Below are 19,353 nucleotides of genomic sequence, written 5' to 3'. Positions count from 1 at the left end.
TATGAATGCTTAGCATTTTCTAGTGATGTGAAAATGAGGTAAAAACAGAATAATATATATTACAAGGCATAATCAGAAACTATTATAATTGGAAAGAAAATTTTTAAATAAATGAGACTGATGCACTCCTTAAAATTTGAATTCATGAAAACTCAACATGGCATACTTTACATGTAAGCTGTGTGTGAAATACTGGTTTAGTGCTTCAGTGGGAAACAGAAGAAGGAAATAATAAATTATATATAACCTACTGCAAGAAACACTTAATTAGGACCTTTATAGTACTGAATAAATAATGTTATATAATTTATTAAATTAATGCTATATGTTTGTTCATACTGTGTACATTTTTCTGGTGAATTAAAATTATTATCTGAGAATACATTATTTGGGATACATGACTTCATGAGACAACATGTTAAGTAATGTCATATTATATTTCTAAAGCTTTACCTCAATGAGGAAAATGGAGGACCTATAAAAATATATCATACAATTTTAACAATATCTAATACCCTAACAGTGAAAAAAATTAAAAATCAAATCCTGTAATAAAACTGAAAATCATGGACTGACAGAGTTGTAAGCACACAAACGAAGGTAATGAAAGAACTTTACACATACTGTCTTAGATTGCACTTTGCAGAAAATCATGTACTGTTAAGTACAAGCATTTCAGTAAGTATCAATAAGTGATATCATTAATATCAGCTATCTCAAATGAATGTCATTTTCATGCTAAGACAGCCCATAGGCCTGTTAAATAGTATTATACAGATATATACACACAGTATATTATACTGAAAATTTCAGTCACCAGTTGGCAACTACTGATGTATCCTAACATTTATGTCACATTGTTACAACCTGTAACTGTAATATTATGCTAGTCAGTTAATGTCCATTTGATATTCATAATAAGAGTGGACTATTGCACATTTCTGTTATCACTCGTCCAGAGGTTTATATGGTATTCATAGAAAATGGAAGTAGGAACATCATAATGTAAATAGACACATTGTTCACAGTACCAGGCACTAAAAGAAAATTATTTTTAGCTGTCACAAAAAAATTCTCAGTTGACAAATCTGTAACAATAGTTACCTCTCAATTCTGGTTATCTATAACAGTCTCTACACAAATTCAAATAAATTATATGTCACAGAATGTACTGACACATAGACTAAAATCAATATCTGGCAGAGCTAATTGTATTCTTACATATAACTTTAACAATACATAAATATTAATGCAAAATGTCTTCATAACAGTTAACATATTGCAAACATATTCTGAGCACTTTCAAAAACTGATACAGACTGAGGACATTTCCAAGCACATAAAATTAAGTTACTGCCATTTATCTGAAGGAAACCTAATGCAAAATGTTGTGCACATTATTATTAGGCATCAAAAACAGTTAAAGAAGTAGAATAAGTTCATAGCCTAACAAATTAACTCAGTACTTTGCATAAATACAAATTCTCATGCTTTCTGCAGAAATAATGATAATTTATTCATGAATATCAGTATTCATATAGTATGTCATACCAAACAAATAAAAAAACCTAACTGAAATTCTGCTATTTCTTTGAAGATTCTCACCACCATTATCATTCCTGGTCAAATTACACATACTACTGCATTTAATATGTTTGGATTACATTTAGTACTATTTAAAATCCAAATTTTCTTTAAAACAAATATTATTTGTATTAACTGATTCTGACTACATAAATTCAAATATTATAGCTATTACATGTTGTTACATGTCATTTTCTCCTAATCACCACCATCACCATATCATCATCACACTCAGCAAAGACAGATTGGTAAATAAGCAATCACTTATGTGATTCAAGAATGTTCTACCATGTCTCTATGTAACCATGTATAGGCTTTTTCTCAGAATTTCAGCAAAAAACATACTAAATCAGATATACATCACTTGAAGAAATATGTGTAAATTTTCATATTAATGCTTGCAAAACTGTTTTAGCATACAAGTTAACTTTAGATCACACTATACACTGTCACATGGTAAATTATGAAACAAAATTCTTCTTAAGAGCAGTCTCAACAAGTCCCCAGCTGTCAGGTGTCCAAAATCTAAATATTCTTTCTGGCTGATATAACTGAATTTTTGATTTGTCTAACAATTTCTTATGCTTATATAACTTCTGTACCTTGACAATAACTTTCATATGACTCTATGCTATTTACGGTACTACATAAATAATCAAATGTAGAAGTTGCGCCTGCTCTGGACAAAAATTGTTTCAATAAATGTTTACAATAATAGTGGCTTTCCATTAAACTCTCCTCAGCACTACCCCACAATTACTTGAGTAACACAAAAATGAATCTCACTGTACTATTATTCACCTAGTTCGTCTTTGTACTATACATATTGTCTCCCATATTGTTTCATTTCATATCAATGCAGACAGATGCTAAATGATTTTGTGGCACACAAGTTTAAGCTGAATATAATTTTTACAAAGCAACGGCATCCATGAAACTTCAATCACATATTATAATTTTGACAAATTCTGTACCTTTAAATCACATTTTCCAATAAAATCTGAATAAAGATATATCACAATTCTCTGATCAACTCCATCTCCTCTCCAATTACCACATGAAATCTGTTATTACAGATAATGTAAAAAAAAAAAAAAAAAAGAAAGAAAGAAAATTACAAATTAAATACCTATTTGTACATCTGTGTAGTGATACAATTCTGAAAGTACAATGATGGTGTGAAAAATTAACAATATACACTAAGACAATGACAATAATAATAATATAAATGTTACTAACAAGACTATTGCTTTTAGCATAACAACACATTACATGTAGTATGACAGATAGTCATCACAACTATCCGATTAACATTAATTTCTGTGTTTTTTGATGAACTGCACTCATTTTGACAGTGAAACAGAGCATGGTATCAACATACCTTGAACCTAAAACAACGCCTTTCAAAACTGCCTATATGGACACACACACACACACACACACACACACACACACACACACACACACGCGCACACACACACACACACACACACACGAGAGAGAGAGAGAGAGAGAGAGAGAGAGAGAGAGAGAGAGAGAGAGAGAGAGAGAGAGAGAGAGAGAGAGAGAGAGAGAGGGGGGGGGGGGGGGGCAGGATGGAATAGGTGGGTGGTGGGTTTGAAATTTTAGTTCATGTAATTGTACAATCTACACCATTTATATTTTAAAAATAGTATCAAAAATTAATGCCAAAATCATAAATTAAAAAAAGTAAACAGTTTGTCAAGGTGAGTCACAATGCTTCTCATTTCAAAAACTTTTGTTCCACAAATGAGTTCTGCTCTGAAGGAAATTTTCAACCAATATTTTTCCAGGTTACAAATGGATGAAAACAGTAGTTCATGTCTCACAACACAATTCTTCAATTCTGTTAATTTGTGCTAAGTAAATTTTAATAACCTTAATCAATAACATATAAACACCCTCATCCACCATCATTTCAATACTGTAGTTTTCAAACTGGACCTTCCTATCTACAAAATTCACTTTCAACTCTACAATAACTTTTTTTATTTAAAATTTAATACCCACATCACACAAACATTTTGTAAAAATGTACATCTGCTGTGGGTTATGAATTAATTAAATTGTAAAGAGCAACCCTGCAGTAGTTGCAAGGGGAACAGGCTAGGTAATTGACTGATCTGGCCTTGTAACTTTAGCCATGATGGACTTTCTATGTTACCAATGTTGTGTAGCTGAAAGCAAGAGAAACTATAGCTGTAACATTTACTGGGGCGATACTGCTTTATTGTATAACATGAGTCAGAGAAATGACTCATACATCACATAATATTGTAAGGAGGTTAAAGAACTTTAAAAGATAAATAAATAAGTTGAAGTTAGATATAGTGGAGCACAGGATAGACTTGCATGGACGGCTGTATCAAAACAACCTACAGACTAGCAACAACAACATAGCACTGCTAATACTCTACATACTGTGTGTAATCCTATTTTCAGATTTGCACTATCTACACAGTCTTTTCTCAAAATACAAGCAGTGCAGTGACTGGTATATGAAACACTGTGTAATAGTTCACAGATACTGTCAGTTAAGTTTGTCACACATAAAAGTACAAGTTCTTGTAACTTTGTTGTTCTTTCTTCCATAGAGCATTTCTCTTCTTTAAGGGGACATTGTACATGAAATTCATTGAAATTTGACATTTTCTGCTTTCTACTCTATAATGTACTTTGGACTTCCTGAACATTTTGGTATATAATACATTAAAATAAGACAATTGTGAGACCTTCAAATAATATTTTGAATGATGACGTGTGACTGTCAAATTTCGCAGCTATGCATATACTGCCGCAGTTGAGCTGTCATATCTTGGGAACTACACAGTCTAAAAGGCTGTGAATTGCTTTGTTTTGTGCCTACTGCTACATTTCAGAAGTTGGCAATATTAATAAAGCTAAAAACCAAGCTGGGTAACACAAAACTGTCAGATAGCAAGACAATAAAATGTGCTGGAAGACTAACAGACAAAGTAATTGGTGAATTACAGGAATATTATGCGAAGGCCATTAGAGATAATTGTGACAATTTAGAGAAGATGAAATGAGTTGTATGGAGCACTTTCTTTCATCGAATATCAACTGGTGAAAAGTCATGTCATGCTTTGTGTCCACCTCCACCAAACACTTGTAAATATAGGCAAGCAGAATTTTCTGGCACCCTACATGAATTTACACATAAACATTCTCTTCTTTTGGCAGTAATGGAGGCAATCAAACCTATTTACAGATATTTGGCAAATCCTGAGCTACTAAAAAAGTGTTTACATGGGAAGACCCAGACTGTGAATGAGTCCTTCAGTAATGTTGTGTGGTGCAGTGTGCCAAAAAATGTATTTTTAGGCCTTATGACTGTAAAGTTAGCAGTGTCTGATTCTGTGATAACTTTTAATGGTGGGAACTATGAAAAACTTACGGTTCTGGAGAAATTAGGCTTGAGATTTGGACAGAACACAGCTAAAGGACTGCGGAAACTGGATGAGTTTCATGTACGTGAAGCAGAGTTAACTGCTCAGCAAATGACAAAAGAAGCAAGAAAGAAAAGGAGGAGGCAAACACTGGGCTGTGGTAACACTGAAGAAGATGCAGACTGTGGGCCATGGCAATTCTAGTGCTTAAAAGATGCTGAAATGTAAGTCTGTATAAGAATTAGTAATTAAAAAAGTTTTAAACCTCAATGTCTATGAACTACATTTTATGCAATAAATGACCCGTTTTCTAAAAAAGTACTGATGGTAGAGACATGAAATTTTCACAGCATGCCAAGTGTGAGATTCAACACATATGGAAGTAGAATAATTAAAATAGCCTAAGTTGTTCTGTTTTTATGTTCAGTTATTTGCAAAATTCTGTCAAAAAATTGAGTGTTTGAAAATAAAAGAAGATAATATGCCCCACAATACAATTTTAGTAATAATTCTAGTTCAGTGTATCTAGAAAAGTGCATTCAATAATTATGGAAAATTGTAAGTTGGTGTCTCAAAAGTTTCCAAGATAATGGGTCACAAAATTTGATAATTTAACATTGGCAGCATAGGACATGTCCCCTTAAAGAATATATAAGACTCAAATTTTAACTGTATACACAATATAATAGTAGTAGAAAATCAATATGCTTAACTTATTTAATTATAATCTCTATTCATATCTCACAACACCATTGCAACATTTAGAACAAAGATTCTTCTCGCTCCTTCATGTACAAGTACCAACAATAAGTAAAAATTGTTTGTTTCATGTAAGAAATCAGTTTAATAAGAGTTCCATGAAAATTTATGAAGCCTCCATGACTGCAGTAGGAAAACCTTTAAAGAGTGATATTTTCTGAATTTTAAAAGTAAAGAAAATATGCACTGAGAAAATTGCTGAATTTACTAATAAAAGGTAAATTAACAGCATAATGATCAACATTTTGGCAGAAAAGAAGAAGAAGAAGATTATGATAATATTACTGAGGAAGGAAAGTAAAGACAACTGTTTATTTGTCATATATGAATAAGACACATCGACAACAGCCCCTACATACAACTATAAGCATACAGGAAAGTCCAGGTTGTAAACAAGCACATTTCACATTTTTCCTTGATTTGTCTCAAAATTTTGATGGTCCCAATTAATATTTACACAGAGATATTTTCCTTTATTTTCTTCTTCAATCTATGCTTTCTTAAAGGGTACATTATTGTTTACCAACACTTCCATATATCTTGAAAAATTGAAGTTTTCAGTAAACATCCAACCTTAGGTTCGTTCAGTATATGAGCTTACATCACAACCAACAGCCACAATCTGCTGAAATGTGACCCTTATATCCATGTATCATAACAACTGATGTCACAGAAATAAACCTATGGTTTGTATTGCTATACTGAAAACACCAATAGCATTTAAGACAATTATTCAATTTCCAAAATTTCACTTCAAATATGTAAATGTCTGTAACCCAGACTATGCGATGTAATTTATCAAAGAATCACATATTAACTGGTGTAACATTGGAAAACAAAGATATAATGAAACTGTTAAACAAAGTTTCAGTGATGCTGTCAAAAAATTTCAGCACCACTTTTTATATAATTAGATTAAAGGATCAACAAGAAGTAGAAGATCATTATGTTCTGTTTACTGCTTACATCTAAAAAAGAAAATAATAATAATAATAATAAGATTAATAACAATAATTATAACAACAACAATAACAATTCAGTCTTTTAGGAATCACCATACCACACTGATGGTATGCTTTTATATTTACTTAAAGATGATATTAACCTATAACAAAGTTCTCAGCTCTCCAAAAAAACTTTGCTGCAGCAGAAGTCAGTAATAGATATTTTTTGACAAAAAAGATCTTCTGCTGCAGTTATGCATAATAAAATTTTTAAGTGGCAGATAAAATTAATTAAAATATCAATTCAATGTCAGGACACAGGTGCAACAAAGTCATTATTCTCAAAACTGCTAGGCTCCCACAGACTCTTCAGATGATTATACTTACAAGACTGCGTATTGTATCTCACAGCAAACATATGTTGAAGGAAGTAAAAATTTTGCCAGAAATGTTATTCGATTTCATGGCAATATTCTTTTGATTGTCCTGGTTCTGGTGTCTTTTACAACTGTTCAAGAGAAAGATGAATGTTTTAAATCTGGGGAACAACAAGAGACACAAAGTTCTCCTCACTGTAAAGCCTTCCCATGTTATTAAAATTGTCATTAGTTGCATGTCTACAATTGATGCAAGCACCATAAAACATATTTCCAACACCACAAAACATTATCATTCACAATTTTAGTTAACTACAAAATTCACAGCACAATATTTATACACTATCACTTCTGTCTGATTCATTACATTCTAATACATCTTGCTTCTCCAGAGTTAACTTTGAGAAGTTACTCATCTGGCATGAGTCACAAGCAATAACATAATGATGCTTGTCCACACACACAGTGTTATGTTTTGTAAAACTGTCCCCCACAAAAAGTTAAACTGTTTTCAGAGTTATTTGTGGTCACGGTTATGACAATTCAGACCATTCTGCTGAGAACCACTGTTTCAAGCAAGCACTTAACACTTTCCAAAAATCCTAAAAACTGCACATGGTTATATATTTGCACCACTGGTCCCTGGTGTTGGAGTTGGTGTGTCCATAAGTGTAAGAGGTTGGTCCATGTGCTCACAGTGTATGAGGCATTGTGGATATGATACTGCACATGCATGGCCTGATCTGCCACTTGTAAGTGGTTGTCCTTCCTCCCACACATCTCTTGTAGGGTCATACACCTCCACAATATTTAGGAATGCTGTGCCATCATAGCCACCTGTGAAATATCAGATACCACATTTGTAAATCATTTGTAAATCAACTAAGAAGAACACATTTTTTTTTAATACAGACACTAAAAACAATGTAACAAAGTACTACCTTTACAACAAGCCATTGAAAGATCTTTTGTATTTTATTGTTTCTAAGGAATTGAAAAACTTTCTGGTTGTCAGCAGAAGTAGCATTTGCACTGTTCTTTGAAACAATCAAAATGCCACTTCTACTAAGTTTATTGTAGTAACAATCTTTAATTTAATTTTTCAGGTTCTGTGACAGTTTGGTGCCTAAGGTACTCAATCAGGAAATGAGTCACTATGTCATTCACAGAAGGCTGATGTCAAAATTTATAAACCAACAAAGAACACTATAAAAATTAATAAAAAACATAAGACTTATTTACAAAAGTATCTGCAATAAATAATGTATTATACCACAAGACTCTAAGCTACTGTGAGGAACACGTGTACAGAAAAAAAAGGAGAGCACCACAAGAAAGCACTTCAATTTGTTTGATTCCAAAATTTAGGCTTGTTACTCAAATTTTTCAGTTCTGTAGTAAACCTATAAAAAAATTAGCTCTGCATAATATGTCATAATACTACAATTTCTACATTCATACTGGACCTTGTAGTTTTTGGGATGAAGAGACCGCTGGCTAACTTGGGTATGAATTTTGGACAATGTGCTCCTTACTTTGTACGTAATATAAAGTTAGTTTCACCACCATTATGAAAGTGTGTAATGGATTTCTGATGAAGATAACACTGTGTCACATATAAAATTTATATTAATACCTGAGTGGAGGTTTGTCGGCACCACTGTTATAATTATTGTACAATTTTCATTTGAAGGAAGGATGGAGAAGCAATAACAACTTTTAGCTGGATCTGCTGAGATATGATGCATAAAGAAATACACTTCTGAAACACCTGCCACAGTTTCCTGCAAGGATAGCCAGTCTTACATGGGGTGGATACAATGTATACAAATCTATGGACTCAGTTCCCTAGTAAAGAGGTGGGTTAACAAAATGTTTGTTGGAAGATAAAAACTTAACACACGAGATCCCACAACCATAGTTATTGGAAAAATGTGGGGAAGGGGGCAGAAGAGGGGCCACAGCTCCTCCCTTGGGAGGAGTGGCAGGAGAGGGGGGGAGGACGAGGGGGGGGGGGGGGGAGGACGAGGGCGGTGGCGGCAGTATCTTGAGTACAGAGTTTTTATCACTACAGAATCAGGTACGACTAATAATGAATGAATCACCTCCAGTTCTCTAGGACATAATATTTTTCTTGTGTCAATATAAAATATAATTCTCATGGCATGACACATTTCAAAACTGACCAACTCATTTGCATCAAAACTGGAAGTTTTAGAATTTTGTAAATGCCAACCTCACCTGCCGAAAAAATTTCAGTGCATGTCGATGGCCTTTACTAACATCACAAAATTGTCCTTAATCACATGCAAATTATTATACCAAGAATTAAATTTTCAGGATATAGTTTTACATTTTACTACAAAACTAACACCATGACTTACCCATAGCATAAAGTTTTCCATCCAAAGCAGTAACACTTAGAGCAGAGCGAGCAATTCTTATACTTGCAACAAATTGCCAGATATCACGTTCTGTGTCATAGCGCTCTACTGAATTTACCTGTCGCTGTCCATCATAACCTCCCACAACATAAATGTACTGGTTGAGTGCAGCCACACCTACAATAAAATACAAAAATTTACAAATACAAAAGGTATACTTTACCTAAGATGTAATAAAACACGCCAAAACATGCAACACCTCACAAAATTTAACTGCATAAATATCAAAATTTCAAATTTGTGGCAAACATAACCTAATGAAGCCAAAATCACTCTACAACTAGTTACTCAGATATTCAGTTTTGCAGTAAGTCATAAATGAAGACTCCATTATTACAGGCCTGCACAGTTTGGCCTACACGCAGTTGATTTCTTTTATCACTATACACTGTAGGACAAAGAAAAGTGAAGCACCCGGAAGACATGGTTGTACACACCAACAGTATCAACAGGTATGTAAATGATAAAGAGTTGCAATTCTCTGTGACAGGTAGGACAGCCATCAGAGTGCAAGTGCATTAGTGTGGATAGGTATATAAGAGGCATGAACAGTATCAAATATTAAGTGATCACTGTGAAGGACACAGAGATGCCACATACTAATGTGAGACAGCTTTATAAGCACCTGACCTGTTAGGGGTCTCCAATTGGCTGGCTGGTTGAATCATGTAACACCCAGATTTATGGGGAATTCAGAATTGATGGTAGCCCAGTGTTGAGCAGCACACTGACATGAGAGTATGCATATGCACTGTCAAGGCTCCAGTTGACCATGTCTGACTGCCACAAGTGAGGATCACTGTGTTGTGCACCAAGCACTTCTTAACACATACGTAACTGTGCCTGCCACCTGAGAGCAAGTAATGAACTCCTGCAACAGCCTGTATCATCCTGCACCATTGGTTGGAGACTAGCAGCAGCCACACTATGGTATTACTATCCCGCATACAGATTGTGATTAACATCACAACTTAAATACCTATGTTTGGAGTTGCACCATGACGAGCAATCATGGACTGCTGGTGAATGGCATCGCACCATGTTCAGCGATGAATCAAAGTTCTGGACTACCCCAAATAATCATTGTCAGTAAGGGGGGAGGGGTCCCATTCTTCCAATGGACTTCAGGTCATCACTGTTAGTGATTGAGGGAAGTCTTTTAGAGCACAATGGCATGTCACACATATCCTGCATACTTATGTGTAATCTCTCTTGTGACAGTAACACACACACACACACACACACACACACACACACACACACACACACACACACACAATGATGAATGTGTGTCTATCAACTATCTGAGCGATGCTAAGGTACTCCCATCAACAATAACATCACCAGATCTGTTCCCAATATAACCTGTGTGGTACCAGTTAGGATGTCAAGTCCATCCCAGTGCCAGTATTATGGATATCAAACACAGTTACAACTGTTTTGGGGTAGCTTGCCTTAGGAGAGGATACAGTGTTATGACACCCTTTCCAACCAAATCAGTGCATCCATCCATGCCATAGGAGGTGCAATATCCTACTAATAAGTGTGCACATACTGGAAATTTCTCTGTAAATTTGACTCAATATTTGCTGAAATAACATCATATACATTTTCAAACTGTAAAACTGTGTTTTATTTCATTTCCTCACACCTTCTGAGTGAGTCACTTTTTTTGTCAGGCCATCTATTAGCCAAGCAGAGAACATTTTAATTCAAAAGATTTTCCAAGTTATCTGTGATGCCTCAACATTTACCTTATCTCAACAAGGGACCTCTTCTTCCTTTATTTTTCTTTGGCATATATTCTACTTGGGTCCTTGCAAGGTCAATAGCATTCTGTAAATCCCAACCATGTTTTCACTTCTGTCTATGTACCTTAACTGATCTATTGCAGTTAAGTTTATCTTTTATGTACTTTCACAGTATTTCTTCCAATTGGTGATCAGTATCTACTTCCCTATCATTCTTGTTCAATAAATGGCTAATATGTATGTCCACCTTCAGTTCTGAAAATTTTAGCTTACATCTTTATCTTCTTTTATAACTTTTGTTAATTTCTCTCTCTCTCTCTCTCTCTCTCTCTCTCTCTCTCTCTCTCTCTCTCTAAGCACTAGCCCCACCACATAACAAAGATTCATAGATAACCAATGCCATAAGTTACTTATAGTGAAAATTACTAAGGTAGCATTAACACTGCCTCTCAGTTTTTTGACAAGAGAGAGAGAGCAGGATTCCACACAGAATTTGAGTGAAAACCTCCATCTCTATTTACAGAGTTACTCGATAATTTAATTTCAACTGCTTCCTTAATAACAGTATCTGAATAGCTGGAATTGCATGCCACAGTCTCTACATTGTTATATTCCGTAGGATGACCAGTGCTACGACAATGTTCTGCAATAGCCGATTTGCTCAACTGCTGTAAGCACCGGTGATACTCATGCACAGTGCATCAGTCCTCCACTGACCTGATAGTCTGATCAATATATGACATGCCACATTTGCAAGGAATGTGACAGACACTCACCTTATGTAAACCAAGATCATCGTTAATGGAACCTAAAAGGACCCTAAGATGGAAGTCAGAAAACACATTTCACATCATATTTCTGCAAAATATGACAAATACTATTGGAAATGATCCATGCATAAGGGTGATAAAGAGTTGTAATCCTCCATGACAGGTGGATTAGTGTTGTTCATCAGCAGTGTTGTTACCAGGACTGGGCATGAACAGCATCAGATGTTAAGCGATCACTGTGAAGGGCATGGAGATGATGCATACTAGTAGTGTGAGACATCTCAGTATTATGATCATTCACCTGTTTCATGGTTGGTCAATAGCACAACTCGCGTCTGATCTATCTTTCATTGCTCTGATGAAAGTGACCTCAAGATGGGTTAACTGAAAAGACAAACTCTTTGTGTCTGAAATGACATTGGCCCTGTGAATCCAGGTGCAAAGTACCCCTTCACACTGTTGAACAGGTTGTTTTTAAACTACCTTCTGAGGCTGCAGAGGAGATTAGGGGGGAGGCTTGTTGTGTGCTGCCTGGGGCACATGCACCTAAGAGTAATATAACAACAGCAGAGAGGGTTGCTTTACATACACTTAGAGTTGATCTGGATATTGCTATTTTACTTGTGGAAAAGAGCAATGCTCCAGTTGCTCTGAACAAGCAGGATTACATTGAAAATTTGCAGTGTTTACTATCTCATTCAGCATATTATGGCATCAGTGCTAACTCCACAACAAGTGCTGAGAGAAAGATTAACAGCTTCCTAAAGAAAGGTTCCTTGTCACAAGAGATTACCAACAGTCTTAATACTTATTATGCTGTTCCCCATAGGCTATACAGTCTTCCAAATATCCAGAAAGAAGAGTTTCCTTTTCATCCAGTTGCAAATAACATTGGTACTCTGACATATCATGTAGCAAAACACCTTGCTATTCTGTTGATCCCACTAGTTGGTCAGTGTGAGGATCACATTATGAACTCAATGGATTTCTTAGGTTGATTAGAGGAAATGCATAGTGGGTTACTGTGTGCAAATTTTTTCAAAATATTTTCATTGGAGGCTATGCAGTGGGGGAGCCAGTGGGCATTCTAGTGAGATCCACTCCTGAAAATCCAGAATTTGTAGCAGAAGTAACTTGATAGAGGAGCAGGAGCATAAGCTCTGTGCCCTTCAGGTACAGTTACAAAATGCAAAGGAGGAACTAGATAGGATAAGGAGGGAAAAGGGTGCTGGGGAGTGGGAACTGGCAGTTGGTAAGAAGACAGATAGGAGGAGAAGATATGAACACATTTGTACTTCGCTTATCACCAATAGATTTGCCCAACTGTCAGAGTTTAATGGAGAGGAGCCTCTTGTAGCTGAAGGTATAGGTGTAGGAACATGCAGCAAACTTCAGCAGTTAAGGAGCAGTTGCAAATTCTAATAGAAAGAAGAATGTTCTGCTGCTAGGTAATTCACATGGCAAAGGTGTAGGCCAGCAGTTGCAAGAAACATTGGGGAGTAAGTACCAGGTCACCAGAATTGTGAAGCCTAGTGCAGGGTTGGCTCAGGTGAGACTGTTAACATAGGGGAGTTAGGTAGAAATTTTACAAAAGAGGATCAAGCAGTGATTGTGGGTGGAGCAGAATAGTCTTCATAGGGACAAGGACTGTGATGTAGGGGGTGACCTGGAAAAGATAGCTACTCAAACTGTTTCAGCATCATGATTGGTCTCATCTTAATGCTGCTGTTAAGCATGTTAAGACAGGGCTTTAGAAGGCACTGATGGTGGAGGGCATGGTTCACATTGCAGTGGTGCCAGCTGAGCCTATCAATAGATTGGGTTTCACTAGCCATGGCTTGCATTTCAATAGGTACGGGAAGGATAGGTTGTCTAAGCTCACTGGTGACAGTGAGCTCACGGGAAAATTCCTGTAGTAGTTGGTGTTAAAGCTGCATCTTTTTTAGATGGAAGTCAGTTGAAAGGTATCCCTGCTTAAAGGAAGTCTCTCTAACAAAGGAACCACCTTCAAAGGAGGCCAGGTATCCAAGTAGCAAAGGAATTAGCATATTTCATCAAAATATAAGAGGTATTAGAGATGAAGTCAGTGAACTGCTTATAGATGTTGACTCTGACATTACTGGTATATCGGAGTACCACTTAAATAATTTGACAATTCAGAGACTTGCTTTACCAGGAAACATATTAGCGGGCTGTTTTTCAAGGTGTTCTTTGTGGAGAGGGAGAATAGCCATGTATATATAAAACAGTATTCCATTTGAGTCCATAGACATATCAAAGCACTGCACTGAACACGTATTTGACTGTTATTCAGGGAAGTTGAATTCAGTGAAACTAAACTTCTAATTGTTGTTCTGACTTCAGAGCATTTCTGCTCAAGCTAGTTCTGATTCACTTGTTGCATGTGACGACTTCAATATTAATTTTGTATGTGATTGTGCAAGGAAAATGATGTTGGAAGATCACCTAAATTCATATGATCTGATGCATATTGTATTTTTTTCAAGCCATGGTGCAGGAGAACAGCCACAGACAACATTTTTATTCGTTCTTCATTACTGAATTGGAATTCTCTTAGTAAAAGAGTGAATGGCCTTCCAGATCACAATGCACAGATTTTAACACTAAAAGGTTTTTATACTCAAAGAGGTGTTATATATAATTACAAACTATGCAGAAAAACTAATCCAATGGCAATAGAGAGCTCTTTAAGAGTCATTAAGGAACAAGAGTGGCAGGATGTTAATAGTGCTGATAACACAGCTCACAACTATAATGCTTTCCTTAACACATTTCTCATGTACTTTGAAAGCTGCTTTCCATTAGAATGTTCTACACAGGGTACTAGCAGTAAAAGGCAGCCTGGGTGGCTGACTGGTGAAATAAGGATATCATGTAGAACAAAGTGGGAATTATATCAAAATTTTAGAAGAAGTCACAATTGAGCTACAGTAGCCTGTTACATACAGTACAGTAAGATGCTTAAAAATGTTGTTAGGAAGGCAAAGAGTATGTGGTACACAAATTGAATAGCTAATTTGCCATATGGGCAGTAATCAACGAAGTGTCTGGTCATCAGCACAAGGTCAACTATATAAAGTCAGTACATGGTAAAAATGTTTCTGTTGCTGATAAGTCAGATATATGAACAGTATTTAACAATCACTTCCCAAAAATTGCTGGTGAATTAAATAAAAACTTAGTTTCTGCAGGAAACCATATAACTTTTGGAAAATGCTTTTCAAAGACTGATGTCTGGAATACTCCTCTTGTGATACTGACAAGTGGGAGATTGAGTCAATAATTAAATCACTGAAGACAAAGGACTCTCATGCATATGATGGAATATCTATCATAATATTAAAGTACTGTGCTGCATATGTTAGCCCTGTACTTGGCCATATTTATAATTTTGCCTCTAAGAATGCTCAGTTTCCCGAATGTTTAAAGGACTCGTTAGTCAAGCCACTTTATAGAAAGGTGGAAACGGATAATGTAGGCCATTTTAAACCTATTTCTATGCCATCAGTGTTTGCTAAGGTTATTGAAAAGGCTGTGCATGTAAGGATAATTGAGCATTTTATTTCACATAATTTGCTATCAAATGTACAGTTTGGTTTTAGAAGTGGCTTAACAACTGAAAATGCTATATTCTCTTTTCTCTGTGAGGTACTGGATGGATTAAACAAAAGGTTTTGAGTTCTAGGCTTCTTGTTTTGTTTAACAAAGGCGTTTGATTGTGATGATCACAAAATATTGCTCCAGAAGTTTGATCATTATGGAATATGGGAAGTTCACCTCTTACTTTAATAACAGGCAGCTAGAGGTCATTCTCCACAGTATTGAGAATGGTTATGATATGGGGTCTGAGTGGGGCACAGTTAAATGTGGGGGGGGGGGGGGGGAGGTGGTTGCCCCAGGGATCAGTGCTGGAGCCACTCCTGTTCCTTATTTATATAAATGATATGCCCTCTAGTGTTACAGGTGATTCTAAAATATTTCTGTTTGATGATGACACTAGCTTTGTAGTAAAGGAAGTCATGCACAACATTGGCACTGTTTCAAATAGCACAGTTCAAGACATATGTTGATGGCTTGTATAAAATAAAGTAAGGCTAAATCTCAGTAAGACTCAGTTTTCACAGTTTCTAACACAAAATTCAACAAAACCTGGCATTTTAATTTCACACAATGTGCATATGATTAATGAAACTGAACAGTTCAAATTTCTAGTTGCTCAGATAGATAGTAAATTGTTGTGGAAAGCCCACGTTCAGGATCTTGTTCAAAGACTTAATGCTGCCATTTTTACTATTAGAACAGAATCTGAAGTAAGTTATAGTTCAACATGAAAAGTAGTCTACTTTGTTTATTTTTATTCCCTTATAGTGTATGGTATTATATTTTAGGGTAGCTCTTCCCTTTCTCAAAGGGTATTTTTGGCTCAGAAATGGGTGGTTGAGGCAATAAGTGGCATAAGTTCGTGAACCTCTTGTAGACCCCTGTTCGTTAGTCTGGGTATTCCAACACTGGCCTCTCAATATATATATTCTTTATCGTCATTTCTTGTCAACAATATCAGCTTATTCCCAAGAATTAACAGCTTTCATTCACTTAACACTAGACAGAAATCCAATATGCATTTGGATCAAACTTCCTTGACTGTCATGCAGAAAGGTGTGCAATATACTGCTGCATCCATTTTCAATAGCTACCACAAGAATTCAAAAATCTTAACACTTTCAAATCCAAAATAAAGAGTTTCCTCATGGGTCACTTCTTCTATTCTGTTGAGGTGTTCCTTGAAAAAATAAGCTGATTGCATTTACATAAACTTATAGCTTGTCATTTTTTTTGGATCCATAAACATTTTATTTTATCTCTTATTACTTTTCTGTTGTAATTTTATGTACTGACACATTCCATGACCTTGGAAATTTGCTCCTCAATTTGGTCCTATGGTACTAAATGTGTAAAATAAAATAAATAAAAATGGCTCTGAAATTCTAGCAAGTTTTGATATGATCTCTCTCTTCACTCACGTTCCTTTGTCTGATTCATTACAGCTAATTGAGAAATGCTTGGTATTGAATTAACAAACCTGTTTCAACATGTGTTGACTTCCACTTACTTTTTATTCAATGACCAGTACTTTGAGCAGACAGATGGAGTTTCCATGGGAAGCACATTGCCATGTAGTATTGCAAATTTGTTTATGGACGACTTTGAGGAATTTGTCATTTAGCCTCATGTCAATGAGAATTTGAATGGCATCTCAAAACACCTGCTTCAGTCCACCCATATATTTGTTTCATGATGGAGGTGGAACTGAATGGCTGTCCTCACTTCCTTGATGTGTTGCTCTGGAGGAAGGCTGATGGTATGTTTGGACATGCTGGCTATAGGAAGCCTACTCACAATGACTTGTATCTATGAGCTGCTATTTGTCACCATCAGACTCAGCATGAAGGGGTACTTTGTATATTGGCTCGCAGGGTCCATGCAGTTTCAGACTCTGAGACTTTGTTGGTGGAGTTAACCCCTGTTGTGGACACCTTTCATCAGAATGGGTATTGTGAAAGACAGATCAGTTGTCCATTGTGCTGCTGACTGATCATGCACCGTGTGAGTGATGGTAATACCAAGTTGGCATCATGGTCTCCTGCCTTTCTGCCTTACACAAGAGGTGTTTCCAACAAAATTGACTGTATTTTGTGGAAATATGGTATGAAATGTGTTTTCACACTTCCATCCAAGATTAAAGCTATTTTAGGTTCTGTTAAGGATGAGCTTGGTTTGCATAAAGCAGATGTCTATTGTATTCCTTGCAAGTGTGGAATGTCATATATTGATCAGACTATTAGGACCATGGAGGGCTAGTGTACTGAGCATAAGCATCACAACATGCTTACAGTAGTCAAGAAAATTGGCTATTGTAGAACATTGTTTTGGCAGCAGTCATCCTGTGGAACATAACAATGCAGAGATTCTGGCATGCGTTTCCAGCTATTGGGATAGTCTTATTATGGAAGCAGCTGAAATTAAATTATCAAGTAACCTTATAAATAGAGATGGAGATTTTTGCTTAAATTCTGTGTGGAATCCTGCTCTCTCTTCTTTATGAAAAAACAGAGGGACAGAGTTAATGGTACCTGACATATTGTTTAGTAATTTTCACTGTTGATAAGGTCTGGCATTAGTCAAATTCAGTTGTGTGGTGGCGCTTGCATTTCTAGTGTGTGTGTGTGTGTGTGTGTGTGTGTGTGTGTGTGTGTGTGTGTTTCAGCATTTCATCATTCCCAAATTGCTCTGCAAATCAAGGTTTTAAATTCCGTTGTACAGGGCTTACATGCTGCACCTTTGCCTTGAAAATGACAGGGTGATCACCCGTCGAAATATCAGTGATTGTTGATGATGACACCCAGCTGCATTCTTTTAAGTTATTTGAACATTGTATGTGTTGGGAGAACTTGGATCTCACAACGAACTTTTATTTGGGTATCATACAAAATTAATCTTCATTTCTTACATATTATTTTACTTTGGCATTTTATTAGAAGAAAAAACACCTTCAAAATCAGTTAGGTGAAGGTAAAGTTCTGTCTTCTGGTCCTAGATGAGCCAATCTTCCCTGATCAACCACTGTGTCATCCTCTGCCAATGGAATCATTGGTTGTGCTATGGAGGGGCATATTGTCAACACATTGCTCTCCCAGACATTACCTGTTAACCACTACTGATCTGTTGAGTAGCTCCTCAGTTCACATCAGGAGACTGAGTGTACCCCATACCAGTCCTTCTTGCATTTCTAGTGTGTGTGTGTGTGTGTGTGTGTGTGTGTGTGTGTGTGTGTGTGTGTGTGTTTCAGCATTTCATCATTCCCAAATTGCTCTGCAAATCAATGCCATGATGACCACTCAGCTACAAAGATGGACTCAAAACCAATTACTTGTTAGCATTTACTGCCATATATTACATGAATGCACACATACATACTCACAAAGATAAGAATTCTATGCTGAATGCCAAAAGACTTTTATTAATAATGTCATACCTGCACCACTGCGACTGACATTAAGAGGTGCCACCATAGTCCATTCATCATTCTCTGGATGATAACATTCAACACTACTCTGCCTGGCTTTGCCATCATAACCTCCTATAGCATAAAGTAACCTGTTGACAACAGCTACAGCAACTCCTAATCGTTTCACATGCATTGGCTTCACATTTGTCCATGTGTCTTCATCAGGGTCAAACCTTAAAAAAAAAAAAAAAAAAGAATTCAATTTA

General features: G+C 36.0%; 1 protein-coding gene across 1 annotated transcript in view; it reads right to left on the bottom strand.

The window, feature by feature from the left end:
* Positions 1-7,287: 7,287 nt before the first annotated feature.
* Positions 7,288-19,353, bottom strand: part of LOC126470201 (kelch-like ECH-associated protein 1B) — a 113,936-nt gene continuing 101,870 nt past the window's right edge. Inside the window, exons 8-10 of the mRNA XM_050097872.1 lie at positions 19,115-19,320; positions 9,480-9,656; positions 7,288-7,932 (exon numbers count right to left, since the gene is read on the bottom strand). Coding sequence (XP_049953829.1) covers positions 7,715-7,932; positions 9,480-9,656; positions 19,115-19,320 — 601 coding nt within the window. The 3' untranslated portion in view covers positions 7,288-7,714. The remainder of the gene's footprint in view (positions 7,933-9,479; positions 9,657-19,114; positions 19,321-19,353) is intronic.

This window comes from Schistocerca serialis, chromosome 3 (genome assembly GCF_023864345.2).
Source record: "Schistocerca serialis cubense isolate TAMUIC-IGC-003099 chromosome 3, iqSchSeri2.2, whole genome shotgun sequence".
Lineage (NCBI taxonomy): Eukaryota > Metazoa > Arthropoda > Insecta > Orthoptera > Acrididae > Schistocerca > Schistocerca serialis.
Note: the sequence above shows the minus strand (reverse complement) of the source record. Positions and strands in the feature narration are given on the sequence as shown.